At 34.1% G+C, this 18,827-nt stretch overlaps 1 protein-coding gene across 3 annotated transcripts in view; it reads left to right on the forward strand.

Moving 5' to 3' along the window:
* The window catches only part of peb (zinc finger protein pebbled), a 72,454-nt gene extending 54,961 nt beyond the window's left edge, over window positions 1-17,493 (forward strand). Inside the window, exons 1-5 of one of the 3 annotated variants that reach the window (XM_088201257.1) lie at window positions 2,729-2,897; window positions 10,783-10,873; window positions 11,491-15,184; window positions 15,259-16,159; window positions 16,766-17,493. In XM_088201257.1, coding sequence (XP_088057383.1) covers window positions 10,810-10,873; window positions 11,491-15,184; window positions 15,259-16,159; window positions 16,766-17,419 — 5,313 coding nt within the window. In that variant the 5' untranslated portion in view covers window positions 2,729-2,897; window positions 10,783-10,809 and the 3' untranslated portion in view covers window positions 17,420-17,493. Of the gene's footprint in view, window positions 1-2,728; window positions 2,898-4,767; window positions 4,948-10,782; window positions 10,874-11,490; window positions 15,185-15,258; window positions 16,160-16,765 lie in introns of those variants that run through there. The other 2 variants (XM_088201259.1, XM_088201256.1) reach the window with 2 other exon arrangements.
* Window positions 17,494-18,827: the final 1,334 nt, after the last annotated feature.

An 18,827-nucleotide genomic window follows, 5' to 3' on the forward strand; every position in this document is an offset into this window, starting at 1 on the left:
AATATATGTGACACAATATATTTGCAGATTTACCTATATTTTTAAAATTTATAAAAAATGTGTTTACTGAAATACTATAAATTTTAATAAAATCTTTATAATAAAAGACTTGCGAAATTTTGCCTCACTCCCAAAGAAAAGGTGAAATTATGTCTCTGACTCTAAACCGGAAATTCTTGGGTTATCCCACAAAGAAAATTAAAAAAAAAACAGTCTCGAATCGAACCCGAAAATATTTTTTTAAATATGGCATATCAGCGAAATCTTATCGGAATATATTTTCACTGGTAGAAATATATTTTTACCGGTGAAAACATAATTTATCTGGCACATTTCAACTTTTCCATCCGTAGTAATATATAAATTTACATTTAAATGTGATGATTTTACTCTTATTTAAAAGTAAATGTAACAAATCTGGTGCTTTAGTTCACGTAATCAAAGGGCCTTAAAACAATATCTTTTAATTGCTAATCAAATGTAAAATGCAAGAATACCTATCATAAATGATTTAACTATAATCTAGAATCTGTCACTATCCTCTCTCTTTTTATATAAATATTTTGTACTAATACTATACAATGTTTTGCATTTTAATTGAAAGTAAATAAATTTGACCCATCTGTTATTGATTTTAGTTTACATAATCAAGTAATTGCTAATGGAATGTGAGATGCAATAAAATTACTATAAACTATTTCATTTGATCTACAATCTTTTAAAAAGTCTAGCTCTTCATTTATTAACATCTTAGACAAATACTATACAATATTTTGCATTTTACTTAAAAGTAAGCATATGTGACAAATCTGATATTGATTCTAATGCATCTAATCAAAGATCTTTATTGTATTAAAAAATACTTGCTAATAATTCACGTAATAAATATTAGAAAAGTCTCTTTCTTTGAAGGCAATAATTTCTCCCATATAATTGCAATGGTCATGTAAATCCAACCCTCTAGTATTATTGTTTTATAATAGTTCTTTAGCATCGTTGTGACGCATCATCCGTGACTCAGTGACATGTAAAATAGTCAACGGCCAGAGCCATTATTGCGGGTTCTCGCCAGAGTTGAACTCTTATAGAGTTCCTTCAACCGTCGCAGGTGATCAGCGTCAGAGTAAAAGATCTAAAATTTCATCACACAATTGTATATTATTGCTCGCATTGCCGGTACACACATCCTTCTGAAATTGACACAGGTGGTCCAAGTTTCTCAGAACAATGTGCGCGATCCATCTCGCGAGACAACGAAAGCAAATATTGTGACAATAATTCCAGAACAAAGTACTTATTCAAAATCAGTTTTACACTCTTATCTTTTAAGACACGAATGATCAAGCGAGCACACAATTTGACACTGGAACCAAAAAAATACCATTATTTCTCAATTGACCATTGTCGGTCGCGATAAGGTTATGGCGTATCGTAGATAAGCCGGTTTTATCTCTTCTTATAGCTGTGAAACCATTCGATCTTGAACATCATTCTAAAGCGATACTTCAATTTAATTAAAATTTCGGTATATCCACATTAATAATTACTACATTATTGATCGCGAATGATACGTAATGTTCATTGCTTGACACATAACCATGAACAATTTCACAAGATTACTTCTTCTAAATTATGATAATTTACTTTCAAGTCGCAAATTTTTTCTGCGAAGGTTATGGATTGTACGATTAGGAATTTCTTAGAATCGGTGATATGCGCACATATATCACCTTTCTCGTTTATTTTCTAATATATTCCATTAAGTTTAATAACCTAGCTTTCGCAGTATTTCGATAGTTTCTCAGCAGGTCCGCGGTTAAAGTTTTTTTGCTTAGTACACCTGATTTCATTTAATTGCACACAGACCCTTAATACTTTCACAATTGTGTGGTGAGGTATGTCATAACAGTTCAATAAACCTTAAATTTCTATGTTGTTGAAATTAATCATCAGCACATAAATATTTGATATAATCGAGAATTTGAGTTAATTAAACTCGTTTTATAATTAACAATTTAATATCAATCAATATAACCGAGCTTAACGAGAAATCATTAAAATGGCGAAATTAATACACATATATTTTTTTCGTAAGCACAAATTATCACATAAAGAAAAAAAATTGATGAACCACATAATTTAGTACTATTTGCATTAAATTGAAAGTTTATAAAAAATACAACATTCTTTCACTTATTATTTTTTCTCTAGGATCAATATTTATAGTGTTACGATTTTTTGTTTTAAAACAGAAAAATTGTAATATTTTTTAATAACTAAACTAAAATATGAATATGTTGCCATATTGAAAAAGGTTGATCAATACTTTTAAAACGAGATCGTTTTTAATTTAATCGCATAGTGACACATGGCGGCTCTGATAATATTTTTTATATAGATGAAATTCGGTGATTATTATCCTTCATCTTTAATTTACATATTCTCTCCGCCGTTTAAGACTTAATTTAAATTAAAACAAAAGAGAAAGAACGATTAACATAGTACAGTCGTTTCATCATATGATTAAACGTCACACACGCCTTAAAACGCAAATCAACGACCATGATTTCCCATTAAAAAAAAAATTTGAATAATTAATCCGTGTTGCCATACGCGAAAATAAACAAAGGACGTTAAAGGTGAGGCGAAGATCGCGACGTACGATTTCGAGTGGTGGGGGTTGTGGCGCTGATTATCGGCGATCTTCCCTGGACGCTCATCTGTTATCATTCACGCGTGACGGGCGCTCGAGTTCGGACGTTCCGGAGCTTTTCGTACACTCGAAGATCGCGTAGTGTTGTCACCTGTCATCGACGTAAACAAACGCATGCGTTGCCGCGGCGTCATGGTGAACGAAGCTGTTTTGTGCGCTTTGGCAATAGAGCGACGATTTTGAGGCATGTACATTTTTTTATCAATTACTACTTTATGTTTTATGCGTGAATAATGGCGGCAGATGAAAAGGAAAATTCGACGCCGAGATGCGATAAGCGCTCTTTATAACTTTCAATGAATCATTGTCGTGTGTGTCGCGTTTTATATTTTTGTTAAATAAATACAGATCGAACGGTTTAACTAAAAGCGTCATTTTTTATAGATAAAGATTGTTGATAAATTCAGCAATGTGCACGTCGACCAAACCGTGAGAAAGTCTTATGTTACGTTTTTATCTTGTTAATATCGAGTGTCTCCCTCTAATTCTGTTGAGATATTTTTATTTGCCTAGATTTTACAATAGATTCTTTTCATGCATTTCCACGAAATCTTACCAGTTTTAGATCTGATTATTTTGTATGAAAATGTATGAAGAGGTAGGGTGGGGGGTTGTTTAGCAGTAGGTACTGCAATTTTTTGAGATTTTAATTAATTAAAGGCTTTACAAAATATCTGTTCTGCTCTATCAGGTGAATGTAGCGGTTTTTTAAAAAGTGTAAATTGTCGAAAAAATTTACGCTGCGCGGCTGAATGAGTCTGTTCCTTTCGTTTGCGTTTTCCATTACTATGTTATGTATTATAGTATATTTTCAAATGCGATACTTTATTGTTTCGTGTATTTTTTTTAAATATTTTATGTTTGTTTAGTTTTGCTGTGTTTTTAAAAAATGGAATATTGTGCGAATCATTGATAGATACGATTCATTTTGAAATTTCAAACAAAAAACATAATGAATCTAAAGCAAAAAAATATTTAAAATCTTACCATAAAAGAAAAGTACCTATAAAAATCATCTTATGCAACAAAAGTTTTTAAGAAAAGTTTATAAATTATAAATCAAAATTTTTTTAAAAATGTACTGTATTTCCAAAATGTTTTTGTAATAAGATGATATGCACACTCGGTATACATCACAGTAAAATTATGGTTACGCATATAAAATGGAATCTTCACACACTTTTTGAAGTAGAATATCAGTTCATATGTAAAAATATGCTATTATTTTCAAAAATGTATATATCTGAAAATTAACAATTGTTTTTTTTTCTCAATTTTCTCAATTTTCGCGATGCAATGCCTAGACAAATATTTACACATTTTAACGCTATAAAATATTGGTAAGTTAATGACTAATACCTGAAAAGCCTGAAGTTGAATCCCATATGAATCTAGTGTTTCTCAGTTTTCATTGTAACTGGAATAACGTTTTATGTTTTCCTAATCTCGCGGATGAATATCGAAATATATAGTTTTAAATAATCGATCTAGGTCATGATGATGATATTTATTAAGTGTAAGCTTTAATGCTAATTTATAATTAATAGCTAAATATTTTGATATATAATTTAAATAAACTATAATAATTTAATTATTTTTAATATTTCAAGTACTTCAATGGTTTCATTTACTTGATAAGCATTCGGTGTGAAAAATATTTTTATTAATTAATTAGCGGTATGTGGCCGCGAACGTGTTAATTATGAGCGCGCATAGACAACGAACTCGCCTGACGTTTGAATCTCGCCTGTTGATAATGGCACGCGTTGTTATGTTTCTCCATTCATTCTTTCAGCAAACAAAACACATAAACAAGCCGTTTGCTTTTTTTAGCGCATTGTTTTTCGCACAACAGATCGCTAATGCTTCTTCAGCAAATTCAGCAAAGTCGCTGTGAACGCTCCGGAATAATAGCAGCGACATCTGCTCAAACGTTTTTCTTCCATATTTTTCGATTTCGAAAACAATCTATATGTATGCGTTTTAAAGGAAAATCCTTTGTGCGAGCAAGCGTCTCGTTTTCTTTCGCTTAGGAGAAAGCGTTCCAGGTAGCCAAGTTGTGAAAGATAAGGCAGGAGGGTCAGATGTTTGTTGATTACGAAACACGATTCGTAGACCAATGAGGTTGTGTTTACACAATGAGCTGTGCGCGAAATGCGAGCCCTTAAGGCTTAAGGCCATTCCGATCTTCGTCTCGGACGAGCGAGGACGTAGATCAAATCTGCTCTGCGATGGTGAGCTAAATATTATTCATACATTAATTAGCTTACTATTTGTTTTTGCTATTGTATTATATAACTACTGCTTTTATAATTATTATATCTTATATTATTTTATTGCTTTATACATAACATTTTCTTACATAAAATATATTTGTATTAAATATAATAATAGCTTTTATATTATTATTTTAATAACAATATAGATTTATTATAATTTTATAATATACTTGTTTATAAATTTCTTTTATTTAAAATTCATATAGAAATGCCATTTTTAATAATTATATTTTATTTATCTGGTAATTTCTTAAATATATTTCAATACATATAATACAACAGGAAAAACCCGTGAAATAACTTGAAAAAATATTAATGCATTCTTTATCACCTCGGTCAAGATGATAATCTATATATATTATAGATATGGGATATAACGGGTTTTGATAACACATGAAGTTGTAGTTTTAACTAATATTCTGAAAAATGAACTATGTTAATTCGTTACTTAATCTGATCCGACATCTTGTTTAAAAATTTTCGTTATTCATAACTCTGTTCATAAAATTCTAAATTAGTAAATAATGTATTAGCTAAAAAAATATCTGTAAGACACAAAAATCTACACTTTCTAGTGGGCAGTGCTAGGAGTATATTTTTTAGTTACAGAATAATGCCTCATTTTTTACGGCTTCACGTGACGCATAACGATACTAAATATTTCACCGCGATTGCATTTTTTTATACTTCTTTGCCAATAAGATTTTAATATGCGCTGATTTTGATCTTTTATTTTAACCAATTTTCCAACACGTATAGTTTTATTTTAAAATATGACAAAACTTAAGAAAAACTTCATTTAAAGCACTAAAATAATGACGTATTTATAATTGGCACGTATACATAACGAATTATCTTATTTCTTTGCGGCAATTCAGAAATTCTTTTTCCAAATCGCTTTTAAAACAGTATTTGTTTTGATTATTGCAACCATTGTTGGCAGGAACTTTTATATTTAAATATTGCCAAATGTGGGGGCATGTGGGGGGCATTCGCTCCCCTCCCTTGAATTTAGCTAAAAAAATGCATATCATTTAATGAAATTGATATATTAAAAAAGCAACCACTGGCTCTTTAAACCCCAAAAAAAGTCTCAAATCTATCCTAAAAATATTTTTTTTAAATAAATCATTTTAGTGAAATCATATTGGAATACATTTTCACAGGTAGATATTTATTTTTACTAGTGAACATATAGTTTAAATGATAGGCGCTAGCGAAATTATATGCCGGTCTAAATTTATGAAACTCTATTTGACAGTTGCGAAACGTCTATTTTCTGTTCAAACCCAAACCTAACCTAATGCAAGTTCTAAAAGTAATTATAGTTTTAGAACATTCATTACATCAAGTCTAAAATATTTCTCTGAGGTGAAAATAAGCGGTAGACGTCGCATCTCGCATATTGCTCCATACTTTGTTTCCACTTCGATATTAATATGTTTTAAAAATATTATAGCTATCCTTATTGATATTACTACTGACTTCTTACATGAAAGTATTGGCCAAAGAAAATTCAAAACGAATTTCGTTTAATAGGAGAGCGTAAAACCAATTATCACTTCTCAGAAGAACGCTCGGTAACGAGCGTTACCACTGCATCGGCGTCGGCACGATTTCATTGCTTTTGACGTGGATTTTTGACTTCTGAGAAGTGATAATTGTTTTCTGCGCTCTCCTATTGGGCAAAATTTGGTTTAGATGTAATTTATTCGATTCTAACTCGTGATATTGTTAAAAAATTCTAAATATAAACGCTTGATAATCGAGCATTTTCACCGCGGTGACACGATTACATTGTTTTTGACGTGGATTTTTGACTTCTGAGAAGGGCTCTTTTATTGGGTAAAATTCGGTTTAGATGTGCTTCGTTTGATTCTTATTTATGATTGTAAATCGTTATACTGTTAAAAAAAGTTCTAATATGGACGCTAGATAACCGATAGTTTCCACTGCGAAGGCGACGACACGATTTGATTGCTTTTGACGTGGATTCTAAACACACTTTGGCCCGAAAAATGCATGTAATTTAATGAAATACTATTAATCTTAATGAAATTAAATTTTACATCTCCCTCCTTTTTTAAAAAAAAGCTTAAATTACGTCTCTGGCTTTTGATTATTATTTTAGTGCGTCGAATCATTTAAAGTGTTGCTTTTAGTGACATTAGAATATTTTTTCTTTAGACGCTTTTTTATGATTATTTGCTATTTCTGAGATATGTATTAAATTAAGTATTAAAATAGTGGAGCAGAGCGCTCCGGTGATGTATACTTAGTGTACATATACAAATTAGTACAAAGTCGAAATGTAACAAGTGCTAAAACGAGTAAATGCATATAACATCGTAGTTATTATACAGAAATGTAGAAATACGTAACAAATATGTATATACAAAAATAAGTTTATATCATAAATCACCTACAAAGAAAAATAGTATTTTTTTCAAGAAAAAAACTCAAAGACCCCTAAATAATGTCATATCTTAACCCAGCACGTAATTATATTATATAGTACATATAAATCGATTTCTATTTTTTTTTTATATATACAAATTTGCTTTTGCAAGAAATAAAAAATTGCATCTAGAGTGCAAAATGAGAATCAATATTTTAATTTATATTAAAAAAATCAAATTATCTTTCAAACACATAAATCTATCTGATTAATATTAAAGTTACATATCTAATTTTAACTATTATTAAATAATATTTTTAATTCAATAATTTAATAATCATTAAATATATGTAATTTATATTATATTTATTTAATAAAATAATAAATTTAAATATTTAATAAACATTTTATTTTATATACTATGTCTATGGTTTGAGTGTAAATTGCCTAATTTCATAGAAAGGACCGAAAACTTTTTACTAGTCAAAATTAAATATTAGTTAGATCTTTTAGATTATTTTTTGACAATTTTTGCCGCGCTTTTTGCGGCAATTGAATACATTTTTCTTTAGCCCCTTTTTTATGATTACTTGTAATTTCTGAGAAGCTAGTTTATCATAACATATATATCAAAACAGTGACGCAAACTGGCAATAATATGTAGTTTTGGGAATAACGCCTGCGAAACTATTTTATTTGTCTGTAAAATAAATTTAAAATTCAATTAAAAATATTAAAAAAAAATGAAACTAATTTTCCAAAATTTCTTTTTAACTGTTTTTTATCATTTAATTATGAAATTCTATTAAATTAACATTTTCAATTGGCACACTTATCTCTTCCTCTATCAATTGACGTTATCGTCTATTACAAAACATTATATATATCTAATCAAAAAAATACAACATCATAACATTGAGTAATTGGCGCATTTAAAATTAGCCACACACCAAATTTTCCGCATACGATCACAGTTATAGCGTGTATATGTATATTGTATTGCGTATATGTTGGACATGAACAGTATTTTTAACACTGATCAAATGACAATAAATATAAACAATGACTTCCGATTATTCATATCTAACACAATGGCCATTTGAATTAATTTTCCAAGTGGAAAGGGTCAATCGAAGTGGGCAGGCGCTATGGGCGGTGGGCGGTTTTCCCCTACTTCTTGTCATGCTCTTCTCAAAACAGGTTCTATTCTCGATGCTGCCTGCTATGTACACAAGGTGGTCCAAAAGCCGATTCCGAAATCACGAGATTCCGTGTACGGAAACGGATGTTGCGTTTTGCGGACTACCAAGTTGCGGATGCGGATTCGTTAAGTGGTATAACAAACTGGTGACTGCAGGATCTCGCGACTTTCCTGTTTGATTTTATTTTATTATTATTATCGTGGAATTGACACGCTCGTGAGCTGCATGTGCTTGTGCACACGATTCGATTTGAGATAACGGGTTAAGATCTCGAACACGCGCCGAATGCGATAAGAGGTCAATAGGTGTCTGGTGTCAAGTCAAAATTTTGGTTTACGATCGGACGGTTTTTATATAATAATCTGAGCCTGCTTATACTTGTTATTTCATGATCATATCTTCTGTGTTAGATTTTTTCTCGTGATTGACATATTGCTATCACATACCGCAAACATTAAAACGCCTATATCTCAATGCTATAAATATGATCCCAATTCGTTTTAAAGGGAATAAAATATTTTTAGTTATGATTAATATTGTAATATATTAAATTATAATATTAAATAAAATATATGCTCATTAAAATAATTACTATTAAAGACTGATCTATACTTTCGAAATACCCTTTTGAAATGTTTTGCCATACTTTTCTATTGGGATTTCGGACTTATCAAAACACTATGTGTATCATATATTGGTGCTAATTAAAAATATAGCTATTAATGCAACAATGCCATATAAATTCAAAAGACTAGTTGCTTAAATAAAATATGATACGTTCACAAATCACGTAATTGTGTATGTATAAAACTCAAAAATCTGATACATGATTATTTCTGAATATATGTAGTAAACTGTGGTTCAATTTATTTAATCACAGAAATAACGCTTCTTACCAATTATTTATATATAATTTATTTAAGGTATACCCTGTACCCGTTCCAGATGTTGGGACCACAACCTGAAAAAAAAGCAGAAAAAACGAAGATATCATTAAATTTCTGTGTCTTTTAAAAATTGGATCAGCCTTTATATATAATATCCTTTAGCATGAACAATGTATTGAAAAAAGCTATCGAACAACTGCGGCACAAAATAATAAATATATGACAATTGATTCGTCAACATCAACTTCTCCGATTCGGATTTAATGCTTTTAAAATATATTGTCAAAATATTAAGTTGAATGAAAAACAGTAATTTAATTTATTTAAATAAAATTTGTACGTAAATGTAAAAGCAAAACTTTTTAAATTGAGAACCACGGATAACATTTTACACGTCTAGGTTTTGCGCGGTTGGCACAGAAAAATTGTTTCCAAAATCCAAATTTGATTTGAAATCCTTTTTACCGAAATATATTGATAGAACTATCTCTGAGTAACTAATAAAATAAAATACTAGAAATGTTATCATCAAGTAATTTAAAATGACTTTAAAAAATATAAATTATATTGGGCATGACGTAGATGCCTTTGAACTGTAATGGTTAAACCATTTTGGGCATGACATATGTACATGCCTTTGGACTTCTAAAGGTTAATAATGCTTTTAACGCAAATTGTCTTAAAAAATAACTCGCAAGCGCAGCGTCACAATTAACAAAAGGTATTGCGTAATTGTGTCGCGTTATTATTTTTTAAAGAATCAATTGCTACATATTTGTTCAAAGCGTATTACGAGATGAACGGAATAGGACCAACCTGTCGAAACGATAAGATAGATATACAGGTGTGCAAACAGATCGGCGCATGTACATATATAGTGCTCGTGAGATGAGCCACAGATACAAAGTACACATTTTATAGACCGTATTTGTCGACGACAATGGCGCCGTTATTTATTTCCCAATCGTTCGGAAAACGCTTGGCTTGACATAGACCAGATGCATTTATTGTTCTATACAAAAAATGGACAGAGGCATTGGTGACTCTTAGTCTTTACAATATTTGTTTAATGAGCATTGTGCGTGTGTTTATGCATACGTATTTCGCTCGAGTGACGCACTCAGTGCGTCTTCAAAACCACATCCCGTAAAAAGAACGCTGTTAAACGATCGGGGATCGAACTCGAAAGAGATAAGATAAGCTTCGAAGCTGAGCGATATGATGTTGTGCAACTGACATATATGACTCCGACTAACGGAAAAACGCAATAATCTCATCTTATTTATTTTTGTCGTTGTTACAGGTGATCTGACGCAATTCCACGCGAGAGATGCAGGGTATGTCGTGTATAGTCACCGAACCAGGAAATACAGCATCCAGAGTTCTACGATCAGGTATGCCTGTTTTTATTCTTATAAATATTTTTAGTAATACTGACAAATAATTGCACTTGAATACATAATAATAAATATAAATTTAGCATTTTTTTAAATGCATTGTACTCGTCCATATCAGGACATGCGACAATCTCAAGTCCGAACGTACACAGTTAATTACTTATCTACCAGGAATGCAACTACCGTAAATTATCCTTAATGTTTTTATTATCTTTTTTGTAAGAAACAATAGACACGCCCGCGGCCGCAGCCCAGCGGTGACGTAAAAGCCAAGGGATATGATCCAATGTTCGCGGAAAATTTCAGATTAATTCACAACGCGATGACTAAATCCTTATCTTCGTAGCCACTAAATCAAACATCAAACTTCAAACGAACGCGTTAATCTCGCTAATTCCGAAAATCTCGCGTATATTCAGATCTCGGTTGAGAATCGTTAACTTTTTGACGTATTAACAACACTCAGACCACGATGTACTAGGAAACGATAACGAATCTCTAAGGAGTGTTCTTATCGGAAAACACCTAATTTCGACCGCATACATCCTGCGTCGCCTGTGCATGATCGTGCCGTATCAACCGTTTTATGTAACAGTCTGTTTCGAACCTTTCAGATGTTCATCTGGACAAGTCACTCTCCGATACCAAAGACAAGAAGACGAGAACTATGCCAAAGAATAGCAGAAACCAGCAGAAGGAGACTACAGTAGACAGGAGGAGGCAAACTAAGACCGTCGAAGACGCGGATCATTCGCCCGAAGAAGAATATTTAAAAGCTAACGATCTAGATAAGAAGTTTGCCTGCAAGACTTGCGACAAGACTTTCTCGACCAGCGCCGCCTTGGAGAGACACTTCAACGCTTGCGAAAAATCTTTACAGTGCAAAATGTGCGATACAACCTTCACCACCAACGCCGGTCTTCTCAGACACATGAAGACCCACAAGCAGACCACTTCGCATTATTCAGATTCGGATGAATCTGAAGGATCCTCCGGCTCAAAGCATAACCACACTGAATCGGTCGAAAACAAAAGTTCAAGAAAGCGCAGATGCGAGTACAACAACAACGGCAGTGCGGACAATAGCGCCGAAGAAGAACATTCGCCTAGCAGTAAGAAGAAATCCAAGACGATCAACAACAATTTCATCGCTGAAATGAAACTCAAGTGCGTCGTGTGCGGCAGAGAAGACTTTGGATCTTTGAATGTTTTGGAAAATCACATGGAAGATGCTCATCCAGATTTCTTAATCAAGTGTGTCTCATGTAACCTAAGTTTCAAGAGCTATAGAGCTCTGAATCACCACAAATACATGGCCCACTACTCAGAACAGGAAGATAACAAGAAAAAAGTCAATTCGAATTCCGTGTCCGGTTTTAATGACTGTACTTTCATAGACTTTTCCAGTCAAAAGTTCCCCGAAATCGCCAAGACAGTGTGCGAACAAAGTGTGCACAAGTCGGTCACTGAACAGAAATTTAGGTGCAAGTTGTGCTCGAGAGATTTTCCTTGCGAGAGTGCCTTGGAAATCCACTTCAAACGATGTAACTCGGATGAATTTGAAGCAGAAGACGAACGTAAGAATAAATCTCCAGAATTGGAAGAAAACATCCGCCGCGATGACTTTTTCGCCAATCTAGATCTTCAGAACAAATCGCCTACATCTGAACAGAAAAGAAGTGTGACTGATTTCAAGACTAAGCTGAACAACGATTTTTACTCCATGCCTAAAGACGCTCGCCGCTTCATTGATAATAATTCCAGAGATCTAGCAGATATTCAGTCGATACTAACTGTTGCTTCAGCTGGGGGATTATTAGAACAATTGACTCAAAAAGCGCGCGATGTGAATAAGGATCAAGAGCAAGAAGAAGTCCAAGATGTGTTCGCTGCGGAGTTCCGCAAGATGAAATTGAGAGGAGAGTTCCCCTGCAGATTGTGCACCGCAGTTTTTCCGAATTTGCGAGCTCTGAAAGGCCACAATAGAGTGCATCTCAGTGGAAACGGTGCCGGTCCTTATAGATGCAATATGTGTCCTCATTCTTCTTTGGACAAAGCGGCCCTCGTTCGTCATATGAGGACGCACAACGGAGATCGTCCTTATGAATGCTCGGTATGCAATTATGCTTTCACCACCAAAGCCAATTGCGAGCGTCACTTGCGGAATAGACACTCGAAGATAACCAGAGATGACGTGAAACGATCGATCATTTACCATCCGTCTGAAGATCCAAACAACGATGAAGTCAACAGTAAATTGAATATTTCAAGGGAAGAGCTTAAGCGTCCACAGTTGTACGTTCCAGAAAACGACCGCCGCGATGAAGTCGATCGAATCAAGACCGAGAGAACCACGCCTATCTCTCATTTTCCTCGAGAAGTTCTCAACTTCCAAGATCATGCTCTACCGATACCTATACCGAGAGACTTATCGATCGTTATTCCTCAGCCGCGAGAAATATTAAAAAACCATCAACCCGTTGAAGAAATCGCCCAACCTAGAATAAAGGTCAAAGGGCTCGGACAGCTTACCCAAATACCGGAATATACAGAGTCTGATAACGAAAAGGAAAACTATTCCGACGACGAAGAGATTGATCCGACTGACAGTTCGTTCGACACCAAAGATATGTCTGAAGCTCCTATGGATCTCAGCACTAACGAATGCCAAGAAGACGTGCTAGATTTAAGCAAGAAAAAGAGGGATAAGGTGGACGAGAAGTCGAATCACGCGATGGAGTGCGATAATTACTTACCGAAGACTCTCGAATACAACAACAATCAGCCGATGCCTAACATGCTTGAGCAAACTCAATTATTGCTTGCACGACAACAACTTCTTAAAGGAGTTCCAAAGCTAGATCCGACTGCTAATTTTTATCAATTGTCACAATTGTACGGAAGAGCTGGTGGTCCGTTTGCAGGAATGGGAATTCCGCCATCTTTTCCTTTGAATCCGTACTTTTTGCCTACGAATCCGTTTCTTCAAAATACAACGCAAAATTTGGTCGAGATGAACGATAGGATTCAGAAGGAGATCATCAGAGGACTGCAGTTGTCTGGAGGAGGACTTGTAGGAATGGAGCATAACATCATAAATAACATCGCTATGGCTACCAAGGAGAGATTTCAAGCTTTTCAACAACAAGCTTTGAACAACTTGACCGCTAACGATTTGAAGAATCACACGCCGAATCCAATCATAAAATCCGAAGATGATTCCAAACCGCAGCAGCTGCACATCAATACGGATAATCAAGGAATTCAGTATACGCAAAATATGCAGTCGCCTATGATGCGATCTCCAAAAATAATGAAAAAAGAGACAATATCGAGTCAAAGTCCTAATTCGGTGAAGATGGTGATTAAAAACGGAGTGCTGATGCCTAAACAGAAGCAACGAAGATATAGAACTGAAAGACCGTTTTCTTGCGAACACTGCTCCGCAAGATTCACTTTGAGATCGAATATGGAACGCCATATCAAACAGCAGCATCCTCAATATTGGTCTCAGAGGCAGCGCTCCTCTCTCGGTAGCTTACCGCGCAAAAATCCAGTATCTCTAGTTCCGCAAAACATTGTTCCTCAAAACATCTCTTTAAGTCACTTAAATTATGTAAAAAACTTGCATTCGCACGAAGACGATAGACGATCGGGCTCACCTGTCAACTCAGCAGGCTCTCCGCTGAATAAAGGTTACATGATCTCCGACGAAGTCAAATACGCCATATTAGCTCAACAATTGAAATCTTCACATTCCGTTGACATCAAAAATCGAATGGAGACTATCGTAAACGGCGATAACGAAGATGAAGACGAAGAAGACACTCTAGTCATTGATGAAGAGTCAATCGACGATAAAAAATCACTGAAGATAGTTCAGCACGACAGTAATCAAAAGGCGAAGAAAGTCGCCCAAGAAATTCTGATGACAGCTACAACTCAAAACGACACGTCCAAGGATTTCGATTGGAAGATAACTGGGAATTTAATAAGCAAAAATCCGCAGAACGTGGTCACATCTCAATCAACTGACATTCCAACGTTCGTATCTCAAATTGGATCTGATAAGAACGAAAATAAACCGATAATAAAATCCGAAGAGGGAGATCTTGTTTCGGTCTCGAAGCTGTTAGATAACGCAGCTTCTCAAGATCCGTTCGGAAAGTATTTCAAGAATGACTATTCAAAGTCTTCAGAGTCGCTACAAAAGGAACAACAAGAGGGCTCGGAAGAGGACGAGGAAGGATTGGTAGCTTCTTCTGGATCTACCAGTGAAGGAAATAATTCGGGTAGCGATGAAAATAGGTATGTTGAGCTCTAATATATGTTGTGTTTAACCATTTTTTTGTTATGTGCCTAATGTTTTATTCTTATTCCAGATCTGAATCTGAAGCTACAACTCAAGTTCCGCAAAAGAAAAAGTCTGCCTACAGCTTAGCTCCGAACAGAGTCTCTTGCCCGTATTGCCACAGAAAATTCCCGTGGTCTTCTTCTCTTCGCCGTCACGTCTTGACTCACACTGGACAAAAGCCATACAAGTGTCCCCATTGCCCGCTGCTATTCACAACTAAATCAAACTGCGATCGTCACCTTCTGCGCAAACACGGAAACACGACGCAGCAGACGATTCAAAACACGTCTATGATCAACTCTTCCGATGCAGTTCAGATCCCGGAGTTGGGAAATCAAGGATTCATGATGAGGAACGTGCCCGAGAGGCCGTACAAGTGCTCCAGCTGCCCCAGCAGCACCTTCGCCACTCTGAGCAATTTGAAGAAGCACATGCACTGCAAGCACGACGTGATCATTCCTGATAACTATCCTGAGAGCCCCAAGACCGACGGCACTCACTCGAGGAGAGAGAGCTGCGAGAACGACGCGCAACTCTCATCGGACGGCGAAAAGTCTCCCCGTCAATTGGAGGTCGATAATTCGAACGAGAAGAACGATTGGGAAAATCAGATTTCTTCGTCGAAATGCAGCCCGATGAATCACCAAGAAGCGTCGTCAAGTGTTCAGAATTCAGACTTGCCGTTCAAATGCCATCTTTGTGAAGGATCTTACGGTGAAAGGCAATCGGCGCTGGATCACATCAAAGATTCGCATGGAGCAGAATATAAATTACTTCTATGTAAAGGAGCTTTGGAGAGCAGTGTTTCTTTCGGAGAAGACTTGGGTTCTTCTAATTCTGGTCATAGAAGCGAAGGAGGGGAGGAACATGGAAGTGAAGAGAACATCGAACAACTGAGAGGAAAATTTCCTGATTATGCTAACAGAAAGGTAAGATTATTTTGATGCTATTTTATGTTTAACGTGTAAAATTTTTAATGCGTTGAGCGATGTTTAAGCTATCAATTTCGTAAATGTTCTGTTGCACACCAACATTTGACACTTTCAACACGCGTGATTATTGACTGCTGTCTGATTTATAGTGCTGACAACATAATTAACTCGAATTAGATCATCTTGTACTATGTTTTATTTCATATCATAATCAATCGTAGAAATAGAATGACATGTGATTTTTTAATATTTTGTTGACAAATTACTACTAAAATCTTCTAAGCAAATGTGTTTTAAATAAGTCTTAAAGACACTCCGAGCATTTCGTTCCTTCCACAGATACTTTGAGGTTGTACAATTCAAGCAGAAATGGTCCGTTACACTCTCAACGCTCGCAGCATTTTAATTATAAATTCAATATTTTAAAACGGCTTGGTTGTCAAAAAAATTGTTTTGTTTTATTATTTTATTGACTAATTACTCAAACAAAAATTAAACAAAAGTGTTTTTAAAAGAAAAAAATGATATCTTATCTTTGTGGGAAAAAATATGTTGTGTTATTTTGATGCCTTTATGAGTCAACTAATTATTTTTTCTTCATAGGTGGTATGCGCATTTTGCATGCGCCGCTTTTGGTCAGCAGAAGATCTGAGAAGACACATGAGAACCCACACTGGAGAAAGACCGTTTTCTTGCGACATGTGTGGTCGCCGCTTCACTCTCAAGCATTCCATGCTGCGTCATCGCAAAAAGCATTCCATGTATGATAATAGGAGCTGCGAAGATCTCTCCACCGCCAGCGGAGACGAAGACGTTCCTTCTCCGACCACCAACTCGACGCTCAATTCTACAAACTCAACCAGGACTCTATCTCCAATTCCGAATAACTATTCATCTCACGCCAACACCTCTACTCCAATATCGTCGAAGAACATGAATCTCTTAAGCGCCTATCAACTATTGGTGCAAACAAAGAACATGTCGAGTCCGGAGATACCGAGCAACGTAAACAACAACAATTCACCGCCGGCTCAGCTATACGAAGGAAAGCTCAAGATCCACAACAAGAGAGACGTCCGACCCAGCATCTTGAACAGGAACAGATATTCGAGCGAAGACAACGAAGCACAAGAGAGTGAAGTCGAATCCGGAGGAGACTTGATCGGCAACCTGCTCGGAATCAGCGACAGAGGTATGATCAACAAATTGTTATCGTCTGCTGACGAAGCAGCCAAACTGTTAGGTGTGAACAAGTGACCAAAAGAGCAGCATCTCACAGGCTACAAGCAAACCATCATTATCTTAAAAATGCAAAGTAAATGACTCAAAAATGTATGTACATAAATTTCCTATCGTTAGTCATTAATTAGTTAATAATTAGATTGGATCCTGTGAGACTAATTATTAATGAATCTACCTTCATTGTATACTTTATAGTTATATCATAGGTTAGGTGAATATAAATATGTGTATCTTTTACATGATACGTAAACGAATGTCATCTAGTCAAGAGTAGTTTATGCGAATATGAATTCAACGATGACATGTTACATATTAAAATTTCAACATTGTTTATATACATACATCTGAGTAATTTTAGGATCTGAACATTAATAAAAAAAAATATATCAAAAATTATATAATATAAAAAAAATAGTTTCAACTTTTCAAGTTACATTTTACACATTTTTCTATTTGTATTATAATATATTATCATAACATGCCAATTGAACATGTTCTACAGGTGGAAAAAAGCTTACCAATACTATCTTTTATGTAAATATGTTTAAAAAGAGCGTTTAAATGTGTATAATATATGTTTAGTTGTAAATAGAGGATCGTTAAAAGATCTCTTTAGATTACTTATACATAATATATTCAATATATTGTCAAATTGAAAGTCATAGATGTTATTTACTTTAACTATAATATATATATATATGAATATAATATAGATATTTATATGAGTATAATTGTTTTGAAAGTCATACGCTAGATATGCCAACAAAAGTAGATGTAGTGTTGCGGCGAACGAAGACTTTTAATGAGCTCGTTCGCACTTATGCTTCGAATATTATTTAATTGAACATATTATAGTGTATAATAGAGACCCAGGATTAGACCTCGGTGAATATCAGTCATATTTAGAATACTTTGGCAATACCATTGAGCCTTTTAGGTTATCAAATTGCAGTAAACGTTCCGTTGTATAAAATTAAATTGGAACGTGGTAAATTTAACTATACGTAAAGTCTATATAATATAATTTTATATTTTAAATATGTTTAGAGTATCTCTGAAAGAGAAATAGTCTATTATTATTTTTTATATCATTTTGATTTTACAAAATGATTTTTTTAACGTAACATATAATTTATTGCTTTTGTCTAAACAAAATGACTGAATTTATTTTATTTAAAACATATAAGCAATGTAAAGATACTAATTGTAGTTTAAAGTGTACTTATATCGAATTATTTTGTAATTCTGTTCATAATGATTTTCTTTTTTTTAGTTATTATTATGTGTACTATTAAAATATTAAATAGTTTTACTTTAAGCAATACTATAATGTGTCTTGTAATATAAGGCTTTAGTTTTTTTTATTGATATATAATTTATATATATGTATATGATATATAGATAATAAATTCATACTTGTGTA

The sequence above is a fragment of the Plectrocnemia conspersa genome, unplaced genomic scaffold (genome assembly GCF_051122295.1).
Source record: "Plectrocnemia conspersa isolate PC_06_02 unplaced genomic scaffold, ASM5112229v1 ptg000013l, whole genome shotgun sequence".
Taxonomy (NCBI): domain Eukaryota; kingdom Metazoa; phylum Arthropoda; class Insecta; order Trichoptera; family Polycentropodidae; genus Plectrocnemia; species Plectrocnemia conspersa.